Source organism: Bos mutus, chromosome 20, assembly GCF_027580195.1.
Source record: "Bos mutus isolate GX-2022 chromosome 20, NWIPB_WYAK_1.1, whole genome shotgun sequence".
Taxonomy (NCBI): domain Eukaryota; kingdom Metazoa; phylum Chordata; class Mammalia; order Artiodactyla; family Bovidae; genus Bos; species Bos mutus.
Window position 1 is genome coordinate 33310297 of NC_091636.1, and position 13794 is coordinate 33324090.

At 39.1% G+C, this 13794-nt stretch overlaps 1 protein-coding gene across 1 annotated transcript in view; it reads left to right on the forward strand.

Moving 5' to 3' along the window:
- The window catches only part of MROH2B (maestro heat like repeat family member 2B), a 73258-nt gene that overhangs the window by 34855 nt on the left and 24609 nt on the right, over nt 1–13794 (forward strand). The window contains exons 20-26 of the mRNA XM_005889725.2: nt 420–527; nt 1079–1231; nt 4855–4881; nt 6336–6455; nt 6679–6758; nt 11792–11927; nt 12029–12124. Coding sequence (XP_005889787.1) covers nt 420–527; nt 1079–1231; nt 4855–4881; nt 6336–6455; nt 6679–6758; nt 11792–11927; nt 12029–12124 — 720 coding nt within the window. The remainder of the gene's footprint in view (nt 1–419; nt 528–1078; nt 1232–4854; nt 4882–6335; nt 6456–6678; nt 6759–11791; nt 11928–12028; nt 12125–13794) is intronic.

The following is a 13794-nucleotide window of genomic DNA, read 5'->3' on the forward strand; positions in this document are numbered from 1 at the left end:
TTACTTCTTTGTTCCATCTGTCCTCCTTGGTGGACCTCAGGACCTTAGCACAAACTCTCTCTGTTTGGAACTCTCATTTCCAGGAAGTCCATTAGCTCACTGTCTTGCTTATTTCGGGGCTCTTCTCCATGTCACCCTTTTATTGACAACTTGTCTGGCTACTCTATTTGTATTGCCAACTCCCCGAACTTATAGAAGCTACCCTTTTTTCTTCTTTTCTTACAGCACTTATCACCATTTGACATACTATATATTTATAGGCTTACTGGATTTGCGTATTCACTTTATGTCACTTCCTTGTGACTTCCCCTGGTTTTACACTCAAGAGGATGAGGAGTTTGGTGTGTTCTGTTGACTCCTATACCTCCAGCACCTAGAGTTCCTGATGCATCAAAATGCCCTGTCTTTTCTGATTTTAGGGAATAACATCTATCTTAGGATACTGTGCTGAGAAACACTTTGAAGTTGTCTTAAAAGTTCTTAAAACATTCCAAGATCGGGAAAAGTTTTTCATGAATCGATGTAAGGTAAAAAGAATATCCTTCTCCTCCAAACCCCTTGGTCATTGCAAAGGCAAGTGACACTGACTCCATCCGTGGACATCCTTTCTCCATATCATACTTGCTCCCATCCCCGGTCTTTATTCCCGGTTGGAACCATCTGAGCCCAAGCCCTGTAGAATGACCAGCTAGATAACAAATCTCCTCCACTTCCTGTCACTCATACTGACCTGGGAGGACCTGAGGAGCTCTGTGGGTGTCTAGTTTTATCCCTCTTCTGGCTCCTCAGGCCTCATGGACAGTTTCCATTGCATACACTGCTTCCCCTAAAGAAGAGGAAGAATGAGTAAAATGAATGCAAGCCCTCTCTCAAGTACCTCTATTAAAGCCTGGTAGATCCACCACACCATTCTGGGTGTTGAAATTTATATCAGCAAGCACATCAGCTTCAGACTCATTTTAATAATCCCAGTCCCATTTCTTAACTCCCATAGTGGCCCATAGGATTAGGAAAAATCATGAGAGGAAAAGAAACTCCTTCAGCCATATTTTTCATGTCTCTCTTTTCTCCTCTTCAGGGTATTTTCTCTGGGAAAAAGAGCCTGAGCAAAACTGACGTCATGGTAATCTATGGAGCCGTGGCCCTCCATGCACCCAAGAGTCAACTCCTAACCAGGCTTGATCAGGACATTGTATCTCAAGTCCTATTTCTCTACGGCCAGTGCTCTCGGGTAATAGCCAACACAGGGCTACTTCAATTTCCAAGACTGGGGTTCCCAAACATTACAGGGGCTCAGCTCTTCAAAATCATCCTCAAAGGATACAGACCAAAGGGAAGATAGGATCTGGTGCATTTGGAAGATGAGAACATATTGTTGTTGCTCAATCACTCAGTCATGTCCCACTCTTTGCTACCCCATGAACTGCAGCAGGCAAGGCTTCCCTGTCCTTCACCATCTCCCAGAATTTGCTCAAACTCATATGCACTGAGTCAATGATGTTATCCAACCATCTCATCCTCTGTTGTCCCCTTCTCCTCTTGCCCTCAGTCTTTCCCAGCATCAGGGTCTTTTCCAATGAGTCGGCTCTTCTCAGCAGGTGACCAAAGTATTGGGGCTTCAGCTTCAGCACCAGTCCTTCCAATGAACATTCAGGACCGATTTTCTTTATGATTGACTGGTGTGATATCCTGCAGTCCAAGGAACTCTCAAGAGTCTTCTCCAGCACCACAGATACAAAGCAGCAATTCTTCAGCTCTCAGCTTTCTTTATGGTCCAACTCTCACATCTGTACATGACTAGTAGAAAAACCATAGCTTTGACTATATGGACCTTTGTCTGCAAAGTGAGAATATATGGGAAGAGAAAATTTGATTATGAAATGGAGTTGAGTGATTTGTTTCTTTTGTAAGATCTTGGGCAGAGTTCCAAAGAATAACAAGGAGAGATAAGAAAGCCTTCCTAAGTGATCAATGTAAAGAAATAGAGGAAAACAATAGAAAGGGAAAGACTAGAGATGTCTTCAAGAAAATTAGAGATACCAAGGGAACATTTCTTGCAAAGATGGGCTCAATAAAGGACAGAAATGGTATGAACTAACAGAAGCTGAAGATATTAAGAAGAGGTGGTAAGAATACACAGAAGAACTATACAAAAAAGATCCTCATGACCCAGATAACCAGGATGGTGTTATCACTCACTTACAGCCAGACATCCTGGAATGAAAAGTCAAGTGGGCCTTAGGAAGCATCACTATGAACAAAGCTAGTGGAGGTGATGGAATTCCAGTTGAGCTATTTCAAATCCTAAAAGATGATGCTGTGACAGTTCTGCACTCAATATGCCAGCAAATTTGGAAAACTTAGCAGTGGCCACAGGACTGGAAAATGTCAGTTTTCATTCCAATCCCAAAGAAAGGCAATGCCAAAGAATGTTCAAACTACCACACAGTTGCACTCATCTCACATGCTAGCAAAGTAATGCTCAAAATTCTCCAAGCCAGGCATCAACCGTATGTGAACCAAGAACTTCCAGATGTTCAAGCTGGATTCAAAAAGGCAGAGGAACCAGAGATCAAATTGCCAGATCTGTTGGATCATAGAGAAAGCAAGACAATTCCAGAGAAACATCTACTTTTGCTTTATTGACTATCCCAAAGCCTTTGACTGTGTGGATCACAACAAATTGTGGAAAGTTCTTCAAGACATGGGAATATCAGACCACCTGACGTGCCTCCTGAGAAATCTGTTTGCAGGTCAACAAGAAACCATTAGAACTGGACATGGAACAACATACTGGTTCCAAACTTGAAAAGGAGTAAATCAAGGCTGTATATTGTCACCCTGCTTATTTAACTTATATACAGAGTACATCATCTGAAATGCCAGGCTGGATGAAGCACAAGCTGGAATCAAGATTCCCAAGAAAATATCAATAACCTCAGATACGCAGATGACATCACCCTTATGGCAGAAAGTGAAGAAAAACTAAAGAGCCTCTTGATGAAAATGAAAGAGGAGAATGAAAAAGCTGGCTTAAAACTCAACATTCAAGATCATGGCATCTGGTCCCATTACTTCATGGCAAATAGATGGGAAAACAATGGAAACAGTGAGACGTTCTTTTCTTGGGCTCCAAAATCACTGCAGATGGTGACTGTAGCCATGAAATTAAAAGACATTTGCTCCTTGGAAGAAAAGCTATGACCAACCTAGACAGCATATTAAAAAGCAGAGACATTACTTTGCCAACAAAGGTACGTCTAGTCAAAGATATGGTTTTTCCAGTAGTCATGTATGGATGTGAGAGTTGGACCATAAAGAAAGCTGAGCACCAAAGAATTGATGCTTTTGAACTATGGTATTGGAGAAGACTCTTGAGAGTCCTTTGGACTGCAGGATATCAAACCAGTCAGTCATAAAGGAAATCAGTCCTGAATGTTCATTAGAAGGACAGATTCTGAAACTGAAGCTCCAATACTTTGGTCACCTGATGCGAAGAGCCAACTCATTGGCCAGGACCCTGTTGTTGGGAAAGATGAAGGCAAAAGGAGGAGGCAGCAGAGGATGAGATGGTTAGAGAGCATCATGGACTCAATGGACAAGAATTTGAGCAAACTCCAGGAGATGGTGTAGGACAGGAAGCCTGGCGTGCTGTAGTCCATGGGGTCGCAAAGAGTTGGACGTGACTTAGTGACTGAACAACAACAATGAATCAGTCTTCAGGGATGGATCACTGAATCTGTCATTTTAGACAGATTCTAAATGTGATTCTGATGCTACACACCCGAAATTTGATAAATAATGATGAGAACTGAAAACATAGTTTAAGAAGGTATTTTATATTACTATTAAGTCCATCACTGAGGAAAGTTTTGGTAACAATAAAATAGAAAGGAGATAAAGATGTTTTAGATAAGGATCACTACACTTTAAGGTAAGTCAATTCTGCTAAAATGCAACTTTTGCACAAGAGAATACAGGAAAAACCACAGGGATTATGGGGGAAATGGGATGAGTGGTACAATATTCAACAACCCCATCAATGATACAGTTTAAAAAAAACAACAAGAATTTAATTTTCAAAAGTAATTTTAAAAACAGTAAGTAGATAAATACTACTAAAAAATGATGGAAATTTTCCTTAAAAAACCCCTGAATTCAACTGCACAATTTATGAGCTATTATGAAACGGTGGTGGGAAGGAGGGATATCTGAAATCCGACAGACAGCTGTAATGCCGGATTTGGGTGAGAGCAGCTCATCACACACAGTAAACAGAGGCAGCTGATGACGTCTGTGGTGTATGTGCAAGTCTTCCTCAGGCTCAGTTCGTCTGGTTCACCTTTTTGCCCTCATAGACAAAACTGCACATAAGCAAACTCAAAATTCAGAATACGCTAAAAGTATCCCCTCATACATCAATTTCATTGTAACAAATTTGCATTTTCAACACAGGCATTGTCAGAGAACTGACTATATCTCAGTTCCAAAATCAGCTGCTACATTAACTTTCATTTTATAAGTTTTCATTGCTCTTTCTTCCAAGAGTTTTGTGCCCTTTTTCTTACCAAGGTCTGATAGAGCCTTTTTAAAATGAGAAGCCTGAAATCCAAAGGCTTGAAATCTTTGTGCTGCCTTTTGTAGCTTAGTCATGATTCATCCATGGCAAAGAATCCACCAATACACAGGTGTCCCTTTTGAATCTGAGGGAGGGAGGGAACAGCCCCCACCACTTGGAAAAGCTGAACACCCTGCCTCACTGTTGTCCTTCAGGTTGATGCGTGGCTCTTTGGTTGGGGTGAAGGAACTCTGACTGCTGCTCTAGTATCTGCCTTTCCTTCTGATTTTTTTCAGGTTCTGGGCATGTCTGTGGCAAACAAGGTAGGTGATATATTTTATATACCTGAATACCTGTGTTTGAGTATAAATATATCTGAATACAAATTATGCTCCCTGAAAATACAGTAAGCGTAAATGTTCTCTTGATTTGATTCCGCAGGAAAGAATCCCAAATTTTAACTAATTAATCTGATTCTGAAGTCAGGATTCCCAAGCCTAATTTAAAACAGAACAAGGAACTACATTTGGTTCTAGGTGGTTTGAAAGTTACCTGTAAACCAGAACAGTGTTCTTAGAACTGTGATTTGTGACCCACCAGTAGATTAGGAAATCAATTTAATATATCTAATAAATCACAACTAGTAATTTTTTGTAATAAAATAAAAGAGGAATAAAAGATAATTTTTGAGAGTTTGATATTGAAACTCCAACTAAAAATCATAATTTTTCTACTTAAAAAATAATTGTGATATATGGTGAAACTGTATGTAACTGTGTTCTGTATTTTCCAAGTCTCCTATAAATGTGTTATCATACTTTCATAATGTAAAAAATAAAAAGAAAGAAAAATGACTATATATAGCATTAAGTATCACAAAACTTTTATTTCAGTTATGTATTATATATATATAATATATATAATATATATTATATTGACCTACAGTTGAAATATGTGCCCAGACAGCAGTGACACTGTGCTTCTTTGGCCATTTTCACCTTAGTCTCAGATCCAAGTTGCAGGCAGGTTGAGAAATCATGGTTTTATATATATATATAATTATATATTATATATATATATATGTATACATAATACATCATGTATTATATACATGTTCAGTTCAGCCACTCAGTCACATCCAACTCTTTGCAACCCCATGGACTGCAGCACACCAGGCTTCCCTGTCCATCACCAACTCCCGGAGCTTACTCAAACTCATGTCCATCGTATCGGTGATGCCATCCAACCATCTCATCCTCTGTCATCCCCTTCTCCTCCTGCCTTCAATCTTTCCCAGCACCAGGGTCTTTTCCATTGAGTCAGTTTTTCGTATCAGGTGCCAAAGTACTGGAGCTTCAGCTTCAGCATCAGTCCTTCCAATGAACATTCAGAACTGATTTCCTGTAGGATTGACTGGTTGGATCTCCTTGCAGTCCAAGGGACTCTCGAGAGTCTTCTCCAACACCACATTATACATGCATTATATATATATATATATAGTATATAGTTCATAAGTACCAGATAGATTTGTAAATTGTTCCCTATTTTGATTCTGGTCAGAAATGTTTGAAAACCACTGTTCTAGAGAATCCTCAGTCCATGGCAGAGGCTGGGGTTGAGAAGCCCCGCAACTTGGATCTGAGACTAAGGTGAAAATGGCAGAAGAAGCACAGTGCCACTGCTGTCCGGGCACATATTTCAACCGTAGGTCAAACATTCGTAGAACCAGGTTCGGTGCCTAAGACTCTGGCTTGCACTGTGAGTCATTTTCCTTTAGGACATGGATCTGCAGATGAGTTTTACCAGAAGTATCACAGAGATTGGTATTGCTGTCCAGGATGCTGAGGATGAGACGTTCAAGTTCTCCTACAAGGAGGTGCTGCTGGGTTACATGCTGGTGAGTGTGCAAAGGACATGGGCAAGATCCTGAGAAGTTAATTACCAAGAGAGCAAGTTGTCTTTTTTTTTTAAGTGGGTAAAACTTGCCAATCCCTAAGAACAGAATTTTGCCATGGTTCTGCCTGAGGGCACCCAACAGTCCAATGAGGCTTCTACCTCAATGCATCTAGAAACTCCCCTAGTCCTCCCTGAGACGGTTCACCGCCTTGTCTGTGTTGCAGGACTTCATCAGGGATGAACCTCTGGATTCCTTGGCCAGCCCTATTCGGTGGAAAGCCTTAATTGCCATCAGATACCTCAGGTAGAGAATTTTTTGTTTCTTCTCATTAAAAAAAAAATTTCCTCCACATATACTCATTCTGATCAACTGACATTGATAAGTGCAGACTCTAGTGCACCATCACAAAAAGGACACCGTTCATCAATGCATGCATGTTACCTAAGTCGCTTCAGTCATGTCTGACTCTGTGTGACCACATAGACGGCAGCCCACCAGGCTCCCCCGTCCCTGGGATTCTCCAGGTAAGAACACTGGAGTGGGTTGCCATGCCCTCCTTCAAGGTGTCTTCCCAACCCAGGGATCAAACCCATGTCTCCTACGTCTCCTGCATTGGCAGGTGGGTTCTTTTACCACTAGTGCCACCTGGGAAGCCCAATTCATCAATAGGTTATTTCAAATGGGAGCTTTTTCTTTTTCCAAAGTGACAGAATTGACTGAAAGCCTGATCATTTGATGACTGACAGAGACTAGCAAGCTGCTTATAAAAGTCAGATTTATTGATATATGAGGACCGAAATTTCTGTGCAAAAATAATTTCTCTTGGCCTATAGGCAAATTTTAATCTTCCCATTAAAAACTTATGAAAGCCTTAATCACACTCAGGTTTGGTTAGAAGCACTATGCCTGAAGAAAATGATAATTTTAAGCACATTTTAAAAATAATCTTTTCCCCTGCAGTAAAAGAAATAGAAGTTCACTGTTAAAACTTGGAAACTGCAGAAAGTCTTTAAAAATAGTAAAAATCACACCTAACCCTACCCGATTATCAAAATTTTGGTATATTTTCTTCAATTCTTTATTCCTAATTGTCCATGTTGATTACAGAGCTGAGATTCTGCTCTGCATATAATTTTTATCCTGTTTTCTTTCCTCGTCTTATATATTCCCATGTTATGACCAATTCTTCACAAACATAATTCATTTTTCATTAATTTTTTATTGTGGTAAAATATACATGTTTATCACCTTAGCCGTCTTTAAGTGTACAGTTCAGTAGTGTTAAGTACTTTTACATGATTGTGTAACCAATCTCCAGAAATGGAAGCACTATACCCATTAATCAACTCTTCATTTCCTCCTTCCATCAGCCCTGGCTGATACCACTCTATATTCTGTCTCTGTGAATTTTATGCTTTAGGTAGCTCATGTCACTAGCATCATCTAGTATTTGTCTTTTGATGCCTGACCTATTTTCCTTAGAATAATGTCCTCAAGATCCATCCATGTTGTAGGGTGTATCAGAATTTCATTCCTTTTGAAGGCAGAGCAATATTCTGTTTGATGTGTATAGTATACTTGGTTAATCCATTCCTCTATTGGACACTCATCTGTTGGAGGGTTTTCACATTTTGGCTACTGTAAATAATGCTGCTATGAACATAGGTACATACATATTTCTTCCAGACCCTGCTTTTATTTATTTTGGGCATATACTCATGAGTCAGCCTGTTGGACCAGATGGCAAGCTTGTTTTTGATCTTTTGAGGAGCCACCACACTGATCTTTATAGCAGGGCACTGTTTTATGTTCACCAACAGCACACAAGTGTCCTAAGTTTCCCATATCCTTGCCGTCACTTTCTGATTTTTGTTTGTTTGTTTTTACAGTAGCCATCCTAATGGGTGTAGGATGGTGTCCCACTGTAGCATTGAGTTGCCTTTCAGTAATGATTAATGGCTTTGAGCATCTTTTTATAGGCTTATTGCCTGTTTGCATATCTTCTTGAGAAAACTATTCGATCCTTTGTCCATTTTTCTCAGTTCTTTCTCTTTTTTTTGTTGAGTTGTAGTTCTTTATATTTTTATACTTTTCGTATTCTTTCTACTCTAGATAAGGTTATTAACCCCTTATCACATATATGATTTGCAAATATTTTCTCTTTCCATAGGCTGTCTTTTTACTCTAGCCTTTGTGTCCTTCATGAACAGAAATTTTTAATTTTGACGTAGGTCCATTTGTCCATTTGTACTTTCACTGTTTGTACTTTTAGTGTCATATCCAAGTAATCATGGCCAAATGCAACATTATTCCCCTCTGAACGGTCTTGGCACTTGTTGAAAATCATTTCACCATATGCACGAGAGTTTATTTCTGGCCCCTCTATTGTATTCCACTGGTTTGTGTGTCTGTTTGTTTATGCCAGCACTATACTGTTTTGATTACAGTGGTTTTGTAACAAGTTTTGAAACCAAAAAGTGTGAGATCCCCAACTTTGTTCTTTTTCAAAATAGTTTTGGGTATTTGAGGTCCCTTAAGATTCCATGTGAATTTTAGGATAGATTTTTCTATTTCTGCAAAAAGTATCATTGGGATTCTGATAGGGATTGCATTAAATCTGCAGACTGCTTTAGAGGGACATCTTAACAATCATAAGTATTGCAATTTAAATATGAAACACCTTTCCCTTCAGTTGTGTCTTCTTAACTTCCTTCAGCATCATTTTGTGGTTTTTTGGTGTACAAGCCTTTCACTTTCTTGGTTAAATTTATTTCTAAGTATTTTATTCTTTTGATGCTATTATAAATGGAATTGCTAACTTTTTTGATGGTTCATTGTTTTAAGTGTATAAAAATGGAAGTGATTTTTGTGTGCTGATTTTGTATTCTGCAACTTTGAAGAATTTGTTTATTAGTTATAATATTTTTGTAGATGTTTTAGGATTCTCTATATATAAGATCATGTCATCTGCAAACAGAGATAATTTTACTTTACTTTTCCAATCTGGATGGCTTTTATTTATTTTTCTTATCTATTGCTCTGGCTGGGACTTGCAGTATTATGTTAAATAGAAGTAGCATCTTTGTCTTGTTCCTGATCTTAGAGGGTAAGTTTTCAGTCTTTCACCATTAAGCATGATGTTAGCTTATACGGTTTTCATATATGGCCTTTATTATGTTGAGGTAACAACTATTTTAATCACTGCCTGATATCTTGATGCATAGATATGCCTCATATTATTACCTTCAATTATTAATCAACCTCCTATTGCTACATTTAACTATTTCTTGTTTTAAAACCTGTAAGTAATACTTTGATGAACATCCTCATGCAAAAAAAAAAAAATGTTCTTTGAACATCTAATTATAAAAGCTGACAATTTGGTTCAATAAATATTATTGAGTTGCATCTATGTATCAGACATTGAGCTAGGTTCTAAAAGGACAATGTTAAACAAAATATGACCTTTCTCTGAAGGAGTTTTAGCCAACAAAGAGAAATGAATTCAAAACACATCCACATAGTTTTTCTAAAATTCAGTAAGAAGCAAAATAAGGGAAAGGCACAAGTTCCCATATTTATAAAGATAAGAGAGGTTTCAAGAAAGTGCAAAGAAATCTTGAAGATGAATTAAGACTTAACCAGGTTCCAGAACAGCATTGTTGAGTAGAAATAATACAGGTCACATTTATTGTTTAAAATTTTCTAGTAGCCACTATTAAATATGTAAAAAGAAACATTAAATTAATTTTAATAATTATTTTAATCTAATATATTCAGTATACTACTTCAACATGTATTTAAAATAAAGAATTAATAAGATGACTTACATGATTTTCATACCACATCTTCAAAATCCGGTGTGTTTTACAATTACAGTGTATTTTAAATCAAACTAGCAACAACTCAAGAGTTCAATAGCCACATGTAGCTAACGGCTTCCCTCATATAGACAGGACATTTGTAGACCTTGAAGACTAATGACAGAAAGCAAATCAGTGGTTACCTTGGACCAAGGTGGAGGAATAGATGAATTGCAAAGATGCATCAGGAAAAACTGGGGGCTGATAGCAATGTTCTGTATTGCTTATAGTGGTAGTTTCATGAGTGTGGAATTTATTTGATTGCACACTTTAAATGGATGCAGCTTGTTGTGCATAAATTATGCCTCAATAAGTTGATATTTTTAAATAGCCAGCCAGACAATAAGGATGAGAAGATTGCACACTATATATCAACACATTTAACATTCAATAAAGCTGTCGCAGCTTTATTGACTTTTACTCCTCTGTGCAAGTGAAAGTGAAAATCTATCAGTCATGTCAGACTCTTTGCAACCCCATGGACTATAGACCATGGAATTCTCCAGGCTGGAATACTGGAGTGGGTAGCCTTTCCCTTCTCCAGGGGATCTTCCCAAACCAGGGATCAAACCCAGGTCTTAAGCAGATTCTTTACCAGCTGAGCTACAAGGGAAGCCCTGTAAGAGAACCAGTTTCACCCTTCTCTGACAGTGTCATCATTTTTTATTTTTTTGCTAATTTTGTTGCAGACAAGTGGTGTTGTATTGTCTTAGCTTACATTTATCTAATAACAAATGGAGGTTTTCATATTTACTGAATACTTACATGTTCCTAAGCTATATCCAGGTTTCTTTATATCCTCATGTCTATACTATATGTCAGATAGTGAGAAAGGAAAAGGAAGGTTCCAGTGTCATTTACTCCTGTGTTTATAGGTGGTATTTAGTCACTAAGTTGTGTTCCATTCTTGCAACTTCATGGGGAGTAGCCCACAAGACTCCTCTGTCCATGGGATTTCCCATGCAAGAATAGTGGAGTGGGTTGCTCTTTCCTTCTCCAGGAGATCTTCCCCACCCAGGGATCAACCCTTTGTCTCTGGCATTGCAGGCGGATTCTTGCCAGACTGAGCCATCAGGGATGACACATGACATGAAAGGACATATGACATCGATAAAACTCACTGCTCCAAACTTAGAATCTCTCTTCTCTCTCTCAGTCACTCACACACACATACACACATAACTTGAGTGCTGAAGAAAATAAGTAGATAAATGTTAGATCATACAATAAAGGATTAAGTAATGCCAAGCAAGTGATGGTTTGTTTATCACTGTAATAAATTAGACTTACAGTCTGGTTTTATGTCCCCAATCTTTCTCTACTCCTGTTACCATCTCCTTCAACATTGCATTCCCATCAGAAATGCATCTGACCCCTTCAAGCCCCTTCAGATCCTCAGTTCTCTGGAACTCAACTGAGATGTGTGTTGTTTGGCGATATAATATCCACTCCTCCACGTGGTTCTCATTTCAGTAAATTGAAACCTCAACTCTCACTGAATGACCATCTTAATATTCTTGAGGAGAATATTCGGAGGCTGCTGCCCCTTCCACCCTTGGAAAAACTCAGAAATGAGGGCGAGACGGACAAAGACAAGGAGCACATCCAAGTATGTGGGGGCGAGGCCGGAGGAGGGTGAAGAACCGGGTAGAATGAATGAACTTGAATGAACGCGTGCTCTCAGCTTCACTGTCACTCACTTCATTTCAGTTTCTCTACGAACGATCCATGGATGCTCTCGGAAAGCTGCTGAGGACCATGATGTGGGATAACATGAAAGCAGAGGACTGCCAAGAAATGTTCAATGTGAGTAGGTCCCATGGACCCTAACCTGTGCTCCAGGTCACCCTCCAAACTCTGCCTCCTCCCGGGGACTCATCTAGCCTGACCCACGTAGCCCCCCAGCAACACCACAGAGCCAGCCCACTTACACAGTGTTTGTGGGGAGGCCAGCACCCTATTCCAGAAGAGGCAGAGTGAGAGCAAGAGAATGAGAATGGATAAATATGAAAGAATATGCTACTAGAGATCAGTGGAGAAATAACTTCAGAAAGAATGAAAGGATGGAGCCAAAGCAAAACACCCACTTCTGGATGTGACTGTTGATAGAAGCAAGGTCCAATGCTGTAAAGAGCAATATTGCATGGGAACCTGGAATGTTAGGTCCATGAATCAAGGCAAATTGGAAGTGGTCAAACAGAAGATGGCAAGAGTGAACATCAACGTTCTAGGAATCAGAGAACTAAAATGGACTGGAATGGGTGAATTTAACTCAGATGACCATTATATCTACTACTGTGGACAGGAATCCCTTAGAAGAAATGCAGTAGCCATCATAGTCAACAAAAGAGTCCAACATGCAGTACTTTGGTGCAATATCAAAAATGACAGAATCATCTCTGTTCATTTCCAAGGCAAACCATTCAATATCACGGTAATCCAAGTCTATGCCCTGACAAGTAACACTGAAGAAGCTGAAGTTGAATGGTTCTATGAAGACCTACAAGACCTTTTAGAACTAACACCCAAAAAAGATGTCCTTTTCATTATAAGGGACTGGAATGCAAAAGTAGGAAGTCAAGAAACACCTGGAGTAACAGGAAAATTTGGCCTTGGAGTACAGAATGAAACAGGGCAAAGGCTAATAGAGTTTTGCCAAGAGAATGCATTGGTTATAGCAAACACCCTCTTCCAACAACACAAGAGAAAACCCTACACATGGACATCACCAGATGGCCAACCCCAAAATCAGATTGATTATATTCTTTGCAGCCAAAGACGGAGAAGCTCAATACAGTCAGCAAAAACAAGACTGAGAGCTGACTGTGGCTCAGATCATGAACTTCTTATTGACAAATTCAGACTTAAATTGAAGAAAGTAGGGAAAACCACTAAACCGTTCAGGTATGACCTAAATCAACTCCTTTACGATTATACAGTGGAAGTGAGAAATAGATTTAAGGGACTAGATCAGATAGACAGAGTGCCTGAAGAACTATGGACAGAGGTTCATGACATAGTACAGAAGACAGGGATCAAGAACATCCCCAAGAAAAAGAAATGAAAAAAACCAAAATGGCTGTCTGGGGAGGCCTTACAAATAGCTGTGAAAAGAAGAGAAGCAAAAAGCAAAGGAGAAAAGGAAAGATTTGAATGCAGAGTTCCAAAGAATAGCAAGGAGAGATAAGAAAGCCTTCCTAAGTGATCAATGCTAAGAAATAGAGGAAAACATAGAATGCGAAAGACTAGAGATCTCATCAAGAAAATTAGAGATATCAAGGGAACATTTCATACAAAGATGGGCTCAATAAAGGACAGAAATGGTATGGACCTAACAGAAGCAGAAGATATTAAGAAGAGGTGGCAAGAATACACAGAAGAACTGTACAAAAAGATCTTCATGACCCAGATAATCACAATGGTGTGATCACTCATCTAGAGACAGACATCCTGGAATGTGAAGTCAAGTGGGCCTT